Raw genomic sequence first — 14093 nt, 5'->3', positions numbered from 1 at the left:
TTTATTTGTTTATTTGACAGACAGAGATCACAAGTAGGCAGAGAGGCAGGCAGAGAGAGAGGGGGAAGCAGGCTCCCTGCTGAGCAGAGAGCCCGATGCGGGGCTTGATCCCAGGACCCTGGGATCATGACCTGAGCTGAAGGTAGGGGCTTTACCCCACTAAGCCACCCAGGTATTCTGCTTATTTTTTTTCTAAATCGTCTGTCTTCTTCATAAACATCTGCCAACTAAATACATGGAAAAATTGTAATAACAAGAATTTTAAAACCATGATGAAATTAAAAACAAAAACAAAAAACAAGATGAATTTTTGCATCAGTTTGTCTAAGTTCCATCCAATAATATTCTCTTTAGGTCCCTTTAGTGTCTCACAGCTGGTATTTCCTCCAGGCAGCATCTTTATGTACAAGGTATTCCCTTATATTCTGCCTCTATCTTGTTTCTTTCTCCTGCTCTTTCTGGGCTAGGACATATGGACCCTTTTGTGGGGAGGGGCAAGTCTCTTCCCACATCATATCCTATTTTTCCCTCAAAGAAGCTGAGTAGCTAAGATTTAAAGAAGGCAGGATATCTTCCCTATAATATGATCAAATTCTATGCTCCTTCTAATCAAAGCTGTTCAAAGACTAAATCAGTCTCCCCCCACCTCCATAACATCTGAGACTCAAACCTATTTTCTTTCAAAACATATCGAACACTACTTTTTTTTTTTCTCAGTACTTGGACTCAGAGGCTATAAATAAATATTGCTTCTGTGTTTTTATGGAGGGGGGAGTTATTTCTGTTATAAAATATTTGTTAAATGGGTGAAAAAAAAAGACTGGATGATAAGATACATGTTATGTATACATATACATATTATGGGATGAATTATGCCCCCCATTCATATGTTGAAATCCCAGCCCTCAATACCTCAGAATGTAACTCTATTTGGAGGTAAGGTCTTTTGGAAGCCATTAAGTTAAACTCAGGCTTTCAGAGTTGGCCCTAAGCCAGTATGACTCATGTCTTTATAAGAAGAGCAAGAGACATCAAAGATATTCATACACAGAAGAAAGGCCATGTGAGAACACAGAGAAAAGATGGCCATTTGCACTCCAGGGAGAGGGGTCTTGGAAGAAACCAAACCGTCAACACCTTGATGTTGGACTTTGCTGGCCTCAAAAACCATGAGAAAATAAATTTCTGTTGTTAAGCCAACTAGTCTGTGGTATTTTGTTATGGTGGTCCTAGCAAACTAACAAGAGGTAACTGTGTTTTGAAATGAATTCCAGGTAAAAGGTGAAGATGCACTTTTTTTTTTTTTTTTTTTTTTTTTTAATAATAGAGGGAATAAAAAACTCTGGAATCAGAGTTGAAAACAAATCATAAGGACAAGGATATATGAAAAGTCTTAGACTTTTGTGGTTGTCACTAATGTTAGTTTTTGATTCTGCATTATAGGGATAAGGCCCAGATCTGCATTTTAACAAGCATGACAGTGATTCTGATCCTGATTATCTGGGGACTCTGATTTGAGAAATATTGCTTCACAACACTCAAGTGTGTCTACAATGTGCTTGACCAAAAATTAATGGAATGTGGCCACAAGAAGAATCCCAGAACATTCTTCGGGGACCAATCAGGCCAATTAATTGGAATAACCTCTTATGGTTAGTGAGGGGATCTGGATATTCCTTAATATTTATATTTTATATTCCCAAATTAGATTCAAGTAGCTGGACACTAAGTAGGTGAGTAATGAAAACACTGAAACAGCCTCCACGCCTCCCTCTAAAATGTCTTGCCTGTCAGCTTTCAAAGTCTAAAAAATGGATGATTAATTCCTCATATCCCTGTATTGACATATAAAACTCCCTGGTTTAGCTATCCTTTGAAGGAGCTCATGTTTCCTAGAAGGCTATAAGAATGAATTTGTTTCTCCAATTAGCTCCTGTATGTCTAGAAACCTTAGAGCTGAGTTCTGTGTCTGTGTGGATCAGAGACAGGAAGAGAAAATGGAGTCTTTCAATGTAGGCAAGAGTCAGGAATATATATTTATATTCATACACACACACACACACACACACACACACACACACACACACATATATATAGGGTTATTTGGGCACCAAAACTCAAAGCTGTAACAATATATTTAGGAACTTGGTCTGACTCTTTTCTTCTCCTTTAGTGATGGAGGAAGCACTGAATTAAAAAGGCCCTTTTATGGTTACATATGGTTATGGATATCCACAATACACATTGTCACAGCTGATGTGCATTAACTATAGAGTTATGATATATCATATATAAAACACTAACACTAACACCCATTCTGCTTCCCCAAAGTTACAGAGTTGTTCAAAATCTCATGAGATCTTTAAAAAGTAGCTACACTGTGTGACATCTTCTGGGCTTTTCATGTAGATATCTCCTAAGACTCTTCTCTTCTCTTTCCCTTATTCCCAAAGTATAAGATAATGAGGTCCAGGGAGCCAGTCCTAATAGGGAATTCATTAAATATTCCTGAAAGAATCTTAGTGGGGACCTCAGACAATTTCATAAAAATCAGAGAATTCAAAGCCCACCCTCCAGTCTCTCCATATGCCCAAGAGCCTCTAGTATTAGCATTTCTTCTCCCCCGTTGCAAGACCCAGAGGCTCTAGACCTAGCTTTGGTATGTGAGACAAATTTGTAGAGCCAAGAGGAGGTCCCAGAAAGCTCAGCCTGAGCTCTGGAGAAGGAAGGGAGAGAAGGACCTTTGAGGCACAAGAAAGGCTATAGAGGGTGCCTGTGGAAGGTGGTGACTACTGAAGTCAGATCTCGCTCACCAAACCCTGGTCTGGTTTTAGCACTAACTTAGCAAAGATACAACAGCTTTCTCGCACTCATTCACTTCGTTTCCTGCCCAGAAGCAGTGTGATCGTCTGAAAGAAAAGCTTGTCTGTGACATGAAAGGACACTTTCTTGGGTGACCATGGAGTCGGAGTGATAGAATTGGAAGCAGCCATTGAACTTGCCCAAAACCCCTAGGAAGTATTCTCCAAGAACAGCTGAGAGCCGGCCATTTGCTAAATTTCCAACTCCCTTCTACTCTAGACAGCTGCTTTTTCAACTGGTCAGGAACAATGAAGTCCTCACCAAATCTGATAATTGAAACTCTGAAGACCTTTAAATAAGAAGCCCTTAGAACAGTTACCTCACTAAGATCTCCCCAGACAACAAGCTAAAGGTGATCTTTCCTAGGCAGATACCTCCTGCTTCACTACTCCCGATTTTCTCTTATGTCCTGGTCTCTTCCTTCAACTTCCTTTCTGATCCCCATTCTTTTTAAAATGTTACTCACAAACTCTGATTCCAAAAAGAGTCCATCTTGAGCTAAAAGAAGGTGAGGCACAAAGACTATTTCTATTATTTGTCATTCAATCTTCACCCATTTTAGGCTGTCTCAGCTTAAAAGCTGCCCAGAATGCTCCTTGGAACTCCAGAGATTTAAGTTTGAATTCCAGCTCTGTCAGTGATTGATGGTATGACTTAATATACATCATCAAATTCTGTAAGCCTCTCCTCATTTGCAAATCAAGGTAATAATATTAACTTGCAAGATTTTTCTTGCAATGTTACTTCTTTTGCAATGCTTCTAACACAGCATCTGGCAAACAGTAGAAGTGCATCAGGTATTATAAATAAACTTTTATATTATTAAACAATGTACATTCTTTCTTTACTACCTTTTTCATTTTCATGTCAAAAGATTTCCTGCCTTAAGTTTTATGACTTACATTGTTAACCACCATGTAGCGTGCCTGTCATATGACAGGTAAGTTTATCACAGCTCTTCTGAATTCACTTTGATGAAGGAGGTGGTGATCACTGACCATGGCGGAAGCAGAAGCTGAGGAACAACACACAAGAGCCAATCTGACCTTCAAGTGGACAGTGAGTTAATGACACTGGCAACTAATTTCACTGTATGTGGAGTGAGGAAGAAAATGTCTACATATATATTTGCATGTATGTCTCTAGTAAGTTTATTAACTTAGCTAAATAGCCAGAACATTTTTGGAGATCTATTAAGCCCCTGACCTTATGCTCACCGCTTCTAGTTGACAGTGAACTGTCCTCTATGCAGGAAGAAAGTGTAATGGTTGTTGAGATCCAGGAATCTAGAGAAAAATCAGTTCAAATCTCATTTGGGCCATTTATTATATCTTTGATCTTAGAAATATTAATTTTCTCTAGTTCTGTTTCTTCTTCTATAATATGGTACTATTAATAGAACTTTATTCACAGGATTTTTTAAAGCAATAAAATATACACCAAGTTAGTAACAGCTAACTAAATAATTTAACTTTTATTGATGCATTTAAAAAAATCCTGAGTGCCTAAGCACTGTCTTTACAAAAATAAACAAAGCAAAGCCCCTGCCCTTTTTAATCTCACATTCTAGTGGTGTTAGGAATTGGAAGTGGGCAGATGACTGCTCTGAAACTCAGGAGCCTTAAACTGGCATAAGACCTCTTCCCAGTAACTATACTCTCATGAACCTTCATTTCCTAACCTAGAGAGTATGTCTTACCAGCATTACTGCCCTCTATTCTGTGGACTCTCATGGACTCTATCTTGCAATTGGGGGTGTAGTCATGGTTGATGGTTTTCCCCCACCTAGGTTCATAGCAGTTGAATTCTAGATCTCTAGGGAATGTAGGTTACTGACTGATAGGAGAATCAGAGCTTTGATATGGTACTTCAGCAGTCAAGAATCACTTTACAGACAGCCATTCATTCACTCTCCAGTCCTAACTGCAATTATGTGAGCTGAGTAGCGCATATGAGCCGTCTAGATCAAGCTAGGCTTCCATATGAGATGAGATGAGAAGATGAGTGAAGGACTCATCTGTGTTTACACTTAGCAATTGTATGTAGCTGATGAAGTCAAGCAGAAGTAGAAAAGAAAGAAAGAGAGAGAAAGAGGAAGAAGGATAGAAAGGAGGAAGGAAAGAAAGGAGGAGAAGAGAAGGCATAGAGGGTGAGGGAGGGAGTAAGGAAGCAAAGAGATAAAAGAATAGCAAAGGAAGTAAAGTAAGAGAAGGGAAGTGAAGAGAAGTTGAAACAAATTTTGGAACATTATTGAGAGTTCTAGTGGAAAAGAGGAAGGTGAGAAGTGTTTAAAGATCTTCTCAAAAGGCAAAGTTAGGTATAACCAACAAGAATAATGAAGAGTGTCAGATATCTTAGCTTGAAGGAGAAAAAAAAGAAAAAAAATTCTAAAACAATGTTTAAAGGGAATAAGGGGCCAGAAAGAAATGAGCTCTGGAAGAGCTGTATAGTTCTAGTCCTAGTTGATTCTAATGTTTTGTTTGGTTTGTTTTCAAATTTCTTCCAGGGACAATCCCTAGCTTTTTCTGAATTCATTTCAAGAATTTGGAGGGAATCCAATTTTCCTCTTCCCTCCACACACAATGACTGTGGGATCCCTGGAAAGCAACCGCAACATTTCCTCCACCTTTCTGCTGAGTGGCATTCCTGGGTTGGAGCACATGCACATCTGGATCTCCATCCCATTGTGCCTTATATACCTGGTTTCCATCCTGGGGAACTGTACAATCCTTTTTATCATTAAAACAGAGCCCTCACTCCATGAACCTATGTACCTTTTCTTGTCCATGCTGGCTCTGACTGACCTGGGTCTGTCTCTTTGCACCGTCCCTACAGTACTAGGCATCTTTTGGATTGGGGCACGAGATATTGGTCATGATGCCTGTTTTGCTCAGCTCTTTTTCATTCACTGCTTGTCCTTCCTGGAGTCTTCTGTGCTACTCTCCATGGCCTTTGACCGCTTTGTGGCCATTTGTCTCCCCTTGCACTATGCTTCCATTCTCACCAACACGGTCATTGGCAGGATTGGCCTGGTTTCCCTGGGCCGCAGTGTAGCCCTCATTTTCCCATTGCCTTTTATGCTCAAAAGATTCCCTTATTGTGGGTCCCCGGTTCTCTCACATTCCTATTGCCTCCACCAGGAAGTGATGAAATTGGCCTGTGCAGACATCAAAGCCAATAGCATCTATGGCATGTTTGTCATTGTTTCGACAGTAGGTATAGACTCACTGCTCATTCTCTTCTCCTATGCCCTGATCCTGCGTACTGTGCTGTCTATTGCATCCAAAGCTGAGAGATTCAAAGCTCTTAACACCTGTGTTTCCCACATATGTGCTGTACTCCTCTTCTACACTCCCATGATTGGCTTGTCTGTCATCCACCGCTTTGGGAAGCAGGCGCCTCATCTGGTCCAGGTGATCATGGGCTTTGTGTACCTCCTATTCCCTCCCCTGATGAACCCCATTGTCTACAGTGTGAAGACCAAACAGATCCGAGATCGCATAACCCATGCCTTTTGTTGTTAGTTGGGTCTAGTCTTAGAAGCACTAATTCCTTAAGTGTAGCCTTACTCCTTCATCTTTTATAATATCCAATGTGCATAAAATGGAGGAGACAATTATTTATTTACTTAACAAATACATGAAGGAATGATCAGAAGTCACAGCTCTTGCAGAATTATCTTTGCCCTGATTGGGGGAAAGCACAATGCAGTATGACATAGCAGATTATATTTTTCCAAAAATGGCCAAAGAGGTAATTCTAATCCTACATTTTCCTCCAGAAACTTGTCGCTCCCCTATCAAGAGATGGAGTCCATTTTTTCTCTCCTTGTAACTGTGTAGGACTTGGTCAATGCCTCAGTGAACAGAATGTTTAAGAAGTGATCTTGTAGGACTGCTGAGGCTAGGTCACAAAAGGTGATATATTTTAGACGGGTATATGCCTCTCCTACACTTTCTCTTTCCCTCCTTTTCTATCTTAATTTCTATTTCCATCTATATCTCTATCTCAATCAATGCTTGCTTTTTGAACAAAGCCTGTGAATACCATACCAAGAGGAAGCTGAGACCACAGGGAGAAGCCACATGTAGATGTCCCAGCCAATAGACCAAGCTAAGGTCTCAGCCTTAGTTGGATCATTATCATCTACTAGTGAGTAAATAAATCTTCATATTATTCCAAACCCCATTTTCCCCACCTTTCCAGGTGGTACCAAATAAAATAATCAACCCTACTCTGAACCTAGCCCAAGCTGCAGATTTACAAGCTCAATAAATGTTTGTTTGCTTGTTTGTTTTTTAAGACGCTAAATTTGGAGATGGTTTATTATACAGTTACATGTTAATTGGGTTGCTCAAAATAAAAAGAAGTGGATATAGGAGCAAAAAGAAGAGTATCTTCTTTCAGTTGGGAGAAACAATGTCAGGAAAGATTTCCTTGAGTTGGCTCAGTGTAAGAAACATACTGGAGCTTGGCAATCAAACAGGAAAATTATGGTCTTATTTGAAGGAATAGAATGTACAAAACTGAGGCAGAGGTAAGAGAGAGAGAATAATGCATCTAAAGAAATATTTGAAGTTGTTTCTATTGTCATTGTTCCCTAGCATGTCAGGGAAAAGCAGAGAACAGGGGAGTGAAGGAAGGGGAGGTGATAAGTAGAAAAAGGTTGAGCCACTGACCATACCAGAAAAATCATAAACCTGGGAATCAAAAAGAGATAATTGCTTATACCCTCTTATCTGTCCACTACAATTTTGCCACCACTTTGCCCAAGAAAAAGAAAAGGGGGGGTTTGGGAGAAGGGGGTGGGATTATGGACATTGGGGAGGGTATGTGCTTTGGTGAGTGCTGTGAAGTGTGTAAACCTGGTGATTCACAGACCTGTACCCCTGGGGATAGAGTATTATGCCTCCATCAGAAAGGATGAATACCCAACTTTTGTAGCAACATGGACGGGACTCGAAGAGATTATGCTGAGTGAAATAAGTCAAGCAGAGAGAGTCAATTATCATATGGTTTCACTTATTTGTGGAGCATAACAAATAGCATGGAGGACATGGGGACTTAGAGTGGAGAAGGGAGTTGGGGGAAATTGGAAGGGGAGGTGAACCATGAGAGACTATGGACTCTGAAAAACAATCTGAGGGTTTTGAAGGGACGGGGGGTGGGAGGTTGGGGTACCAGGTGGTGGGTATTATAGAGGGCACGGACTGCATGGAGCACGGGGTGTGGTGCAAAAATAATGAATACTGTTATGCTGGAAATAAAAAAAAAAAAAAAAATATATATATATATATATATATGTATATATATATATATCTTTCAGACATAAATGTGAAACCTAAAACCATAAAAATCCTAGAAGAGAGCCTAGACAGTAATTTCTCTGACATCAGCCACAGCAACATTTTTCTAAATATGTCACCTGAGCCAAGGGAAATAAAAACAAAAATAAACTATTGGGACTACCTCAAAATAAAAAAAAAAGATATTTTACAAATGACATAGCTGATAAGGGGTAAGTATCCAAATTATATAAAAATCAACACCCAAAACAAAATCATGCAATTAAAAATAGGCAGAAGGCATGAAAACATATGGATGACCAACAGACACATGAAAAGATGCTCAACATCACTCATCATCAGGGAAATACAAATCAGAACTACAATGAGATATCATCTCACACTTGTCAGAATGGTTAAAATAAAAAATACAAGAAACAACAAGTGTTGGCAAGGATGTGAAGAAATAGGAACACTCTTACACTGTTGGTGGGAATGCAAACTGGTGCAGCCACTGTGGAAAACAGTATGGAGGTTTCTCAAAAAGTTAAAAATAAAATTATCTTTAATCCAGTAATTGCACCACAGGGTATTTACCCTCAAAATCAAAAACACTGATACAACATATAGAAATAACCCAAGTGTCCATCAATAGATGAATGGATAAAAAAGATGTGAAAGATATATATCTTTCACATCTTTCACATCAAAGATATATATATCTTTCACATCTTTTATATCTATCTATCTCTCTCTCTATATATAGATATAGATATATCTAAATATATATACATAATGGAACATTATTCAGCCATAAAAAAGAATGAAATCTTGCCTTTTACAACAACATGAATGGAGCTAGAGAGTATAATGCTAAGTGAAATAAGCTAAGGGAAATAAATGCTGAGTGAAATAAGACAAAGAAAGACAAATTCCATATGATTTCACTCATATGCAGAATTTAAGAAACAATGCAAAGGAAAAAAAGAAGGGAGACAAAGCAAGAAACAGACTCTTAACAATAGAGAAGAAATGCATGGTTACCAGAGGGGAGGTAGGTAGGGTGATGGGTTAAGTAGGTGATGGAGACTACAAAGTACACTTATTGTGATATGCATGGAATAATGTATAGAATTGGTGAATCAATATATTGTACATCTCAAACGAATATAACACTGTATGTTAACTATACTGGAATTAAAATAAAAATTTTTAAAAATTATCTTTTGAGTAATATATGTCAATACAGTGTTTGTAAGTTTGTCTTGGAGGTATTTGTGAGGAAAGCAAGTCTGGATAAAATGCTGCTAAGTAGGGTTTTAGACATCTAGAGGGAAGATTGAGGATGTCATGTTCCTGCACAGTGCAGGATCAAGAAAGGGAGTGGCAAAGGGCCAAAGATAAAACATCTCCTACAGGGGTGCCTGGGTAACTTGATGGTTTGGCATCTGTTTTGGCTGGGGTCGTGATCCCAGGGTCCTGGGATTAACCCCTACATCGGGCTCCCTGGTTGGCAGGTAGCCTGCTTCTCCCTCTCCCTCTACAATTCCCCTGCTTATGCCTTCTCATTCTCCCTGTCAAATAAATAAATAAAACTTTAAAAAAACAAAAAACAGGGGCACCTGGGTGGTTCAGTGGGTTAAGCCACTGCCTTCGGCTCAGGTCATGATCTCAGGGTCGTGGGATCAAGTCCCACATCAGGCTCTCTGCTCAGCAGGGGGCCTACTTCTCTTCCTCTCTCTCTGTCGGCCTCTCTGCCTACTTGTGATTTCTCTCTGTCAAATAAATAAATAAAATCTTTAAAAAACCAAAAAAAAAAAAAAACCAAAAAACAAAAACCTCTACTACAAGGTTTATGTGAAGTCAATTCCCATTTGAAGTTGGGCTTAATCTGATGCTATCTAGCCCACCTGACATTTAACTCTTAATAGGTTATGCCTTCCACAACCAGTGCCTCATTCTGCAATGAGGGATATACATGAACCTTGGGTGTTACATGTGGAAGATCCAAGGGTACTTATTCAAAACAAAATAAAGTAGAATATGTGTGTGAGTGTCATGTGTGGTTTGTATTTTGGTAGTCTATGTACACACAAAACCTCAGGAAAACCATAAAGTTACATGCCTCTATTTCTATTGGTACCACTTTAAGTCTAATTAATATTATCTCTCACTTGAACTACTGTGTCTCTTCTAACTGTTCTCCTACCTTCCAGTCTTTTCAGATTTATTGAGTTATACTTGATAAATAAAGCTTGTATATATTTAAGGTGTACAATATGATATTTTGATATATGAATTGTGAAATGATTATATAATCCTGCTAATTAATATAGCATCACATTCCATAGTCCATAATTTTTGTAGTGTGATAAGAACACTTAAGATCAGCTCTCTTGGGGCACCTGGGTGGCTCAGTCAGGGAAGCATTCAACTCTTGGTTTCAGCTTAAGACATGATCTCAGGGTTGTGAGATCCAGCTCCATATTGGGCTCCGTGCTTGATGTGGAGTCTGCTGGAGATTCTCTCTCTTCCTCTCCTTCTGCCACTACTCCTGCTTCTGCATGCTCTTTTCTCTGTCTCTAAATAAATAAAGAAAATCTTTAAAAAAAAGATCAGCTCTCTTGGAAAATGTTAAGTATACAAGACAGTACTATTAACTTATAGTCACCAAGCCATATACTATATCTCAAGGAAGGAAGGGATGAAGATTACTTCCTGGTTTGAGCTTTGAAAAATTAAGTATATGAGAGTTCTACTTAGTGAGATAAAGAATACTTTCTAAGGAACAGGCCTAAAGAGAAGAATTAATCTATTGCATTTTGAAGATACTGAGCATCAGCTGTCTATGCAACACAGAGAGTGTGTAGTGGTTAAGAACTCAAGCTCAGGAATAAATAGGCTTGAGAAGAATCCAGATTACATCACTTACTAGCTGTGTGACCAGGAAAGTTTTTTTACTCCTATAAGCTCCTACTTTCTCATCTGCAAAACAGAGATAGATAATAATACCTCCTAATGGGTTAATAGAGGAATAAATGTAATAAAGGTACCATATATTATGTAAAGCATTTGGTATAATATATGGTACTTAGTAAACAATCAATAATTGTGAAGTATTATTATTATTATCATTATTCTCATTAAAAAGTAGAGTCAATTAAGCATTTGGATCTATGGCCCTGGCTCCTAGAAGAGAAGGCCATGGTACGGAAATAAATTCATGACCTGGAATCATATATTAAACCTATAATAAGGCAAGACTACTCTCTCATTTACCTCTCTCAAAGAAAATTTAGAACTGAGAACATAAACTCAAATCCCTCTGAAGGCCACCAAGTAAGGTAAATGAGTGAAGAAAAATTCTGGAAGACAAATAGCAAATGGTAGGTTATGATCTCTGGCAAACCCTGTCTTAAGGTACTTAACTATTCAGCTCCAGAATGCTGGGCCGATAGTAATAGATGCACTGATTTTTTAAAAGAAAATAAAAATCAGGTCTTCTGCCCATTTTAAAATCAGATTTTTGGGGTTTTTCTTTATGCTGAGCTGTAGAAATTCTTTATACATTTTGGGTATTAATCCCTTATCAGACATGCCATTTGTAAGTGTCTTCTCCCATTCAGCAGGTTGCTTTTGGCTTTGTTTATGGTTTCCTTCATTGTATAAAAGCTTTTTATTTTGATGTAGTCCCAATAGTTGATTTTTGCTTTTCTTTCGAGAAGACATCTAGAAAAATGTTTCTATAGCCAATGTCAAAGAAATTCCTGTCTGTGTTTTCTTTCAGGCGTTTTATGGTTTCAGGTCTCACCTTTAGGTCTCTAATCCATTTTAAATTTATTTTAGTGTATGGTGTTAGAATGTGGTCCAGTTTCATTTTTCTGCATTTAGCTGTCCAGTTTTCCCAGCACCATTTATTGAAAAGACTGCCTTTTCCCCATTGTATATTCTTGTCTCCTTTGTCACAGATTAATTGGCCGTAAGTCACTATGTTATACACCTGAAACTAATATAATGTTGTGGGTCAACTATACTAAAAAAAAGGTTAGATAATTAGAAATAATAAAGTATATTATTGTATATGAATAGCACAAAGTCAAAAAGTTGCTTTGAAAAAATACTTGATAAAATATGAAATACATTCTTTAAAATGTAGCATAGAAAATGCCCAGGTTCTTATGTAAAATTTCATGATTTTTGTAAAGGTTGAGAACTAGTTCAATTTTTAAATAATTCACAGTTTTATGAACGAAACAAAGCCTTATTCTGCAAGCTTCGTCCTGTGGACCACCACTTTGCACATCTGGCCTATCATTATCCCCTGAATAACCAATTCTTTCATTTTTTTCTGTTTTGTTTATATCCTGGAAGATGACATAACATAAAACTTTAGAACAAAGGCAAGTGGCCCCAAAGAGACCTGAGTTCAGTCCTCAGGCCTTAAATTTTAGTAATCACTTAATTTCTCAAAGCCATAAATTTTGGACAGGAGTAATATCTACTTCAGATATTTGCCACAAAGATTAAATGAGATACTGTGCATAATGTATTTGGGACAGTATGGAATAAATTATATATCGTTAATCAAGTGTATGCACTATATTTGCCTCTCAAATATCTGGCCTAATTACTCCAGAACACGAAAGTAACCCATCCAAGATCTTATTCCCTCCTAAAAATCTGACCACACATGAAGAACGGTGAAATCCTAGCACCTTCTTTCCTTCATTGTTCATGGTTTCAATTCTTCCACCTACCACACCCAGAACCAACCCTACAGTGCCCTCACCTTTGGAAGGTCTAGAATAAATAACGTCTGACATGTTCTTTAACTCAAAAAAAGTAATTCTCCTTTCTTCCAATTTCTCCCTTCTTTCACCCCATTGGATTTTTTTTTTTCAGAAGTTTTCGGGACTTATAATATCTACTTTAATAAGTTGAAGTTAAGCATCAAAACAAATGGAAATACTCTGAGTATGGAAATACTCTGAAATTCACTTATAACCATTTCAGTTATCATTTGTTGTGTGGCCTTAAGAAAGGCATTGCATTTTTCTGGGCTCTGGTTCTTTATTTGCAAATCAAAAATTCATTGTACTCAATGAATTACATGGCTCCTTCCCATTTGTACGTCTTTGTTCTCAAGCTGTTGTCTATTTATCCTAGCCTAAGTTTTCATGGTGTCCACAGCAAAGAGGTCCAGGTGTTTTCAGCCTCTTGACCCAAAATAAGGTAGAAAAAGACACAGCAGCCAGATTGTGGCTGGGGCCAGTGGGGGATGGGGGGGTGATTTTTTAGGACCAAAGACTGTTCTTTACCCCAATTGTAGTAAGAGAAAATAAGAGTGTTTTAAGTAAGTGGATAACGTTAGTTGTTTTACAAAAGGTCACTCTGGCTGCAAAGTAGAGAGCAAATTAGAGAGTAAGATTGAAGGAAGGGTCCAAATTAAGACCTGATAAAAGCGTTCTTGCATGGGAGGATGATGATTTGGATAAGGATTATAGCAGAAGAAATAGATCTGGAAAAATTGATAGATGGTTGGGAGAAAAACACCTATAGAATTTCATGTCAGACTGATCAGAATACTACCACAGAGGCCAGAGAAGATACAATCTCTGCTCTGAGAATTATTGAGAGCTCTGTAATCTCCACATTCTGTTCCCAAGGTGCATCCAGAAGCTTGGGACTGCTTGCATCTGGAGGCTGCTGTAACATTGTCTCAACTGCCTGGATGTCAGGTGGCAGTTCTTCTTGCAAAGTCATCAAACCTACAATAAAGTGACTTACAATGCAACTGGCAAATGGTCGAGGCCATTCCATGGGCTCTGTATGCCTGAAGACATCACCTGTATGGTCAGCTTCACTTAAGACTTTTTAGGCTTCATTGGAAGAACAGATGGATACAACCAACATTTGATACTCAGCAAAATTTTGTCAGCAAATGAC

General features: G+C 38.3%; 1 protein-coding gene across 2 annotated transcripts; it reads left to right on the top strand.

Annotated features, from left to right (window-relative positions):
- Positions 1-5444: 5444 nt before the first annotated feature.
- LOC116599483 (olfactory receptor 51G2) lies at positions 5445-13553 on the top strand. 2 transcript variants are annotated; one of them, XM_032359341.1, is made up of 2 exons: positions 5445-6360; positions 13519-13553. In XM_032359341.1, exons 1-2 carry the CDS (start codon positions 5445-5447, stop codon positions 13551-13553), a joined length of 951 nt encoding a protein of 316 aa, XP_032215232.1. The 2 variants fall into 2 exon arrangements, with proteins under 2 accessions (XP_032215232.1, XP_032215234.1); XM_032359343.1 differs by lacking the exon at positions 13519-13553 and having other exon boundaries at positions 5445-6386.
- The last annotated feature ends 540 nt before the right edge of the window (positions 13554-14093 follow it).

Source organism: Mustela erminea, chromosome 9, assembly GCF_009829155.1.
Source record: "Mustela erminea isolate mMusErm1 chromosome 9, mMusErm1.Pri, whole genome shotgun sequence".
NCBI classification, from domain to species: domain Eukaryota; kingdom Metazoa; phylum Chordata; class Mammalia; order Carnivora; family Mustelidae; genus Mustela; species Mustela erminea.
The sequence above is the reverse complement of the archived record's forward strand: the minus strand, read 5'-3'. Positions and strand labels throughout refer to the sequence as shown.

Coding starts and splice junctions, on each gene's coding strand:
- LOC116599483 (XM_032359341.1), top strand. CDS start 5,445: ATGACTGTGGGATCCCTGGAAAGCAACCGCAACATTTCCTCCACCTTT. Junction 6,361..13,518: donor GACCAAACAGATCCGAGATC/GCATAACCCATG, acceptor GGATAACGTTAG/TTGTTTTACAAAAGGTCACT.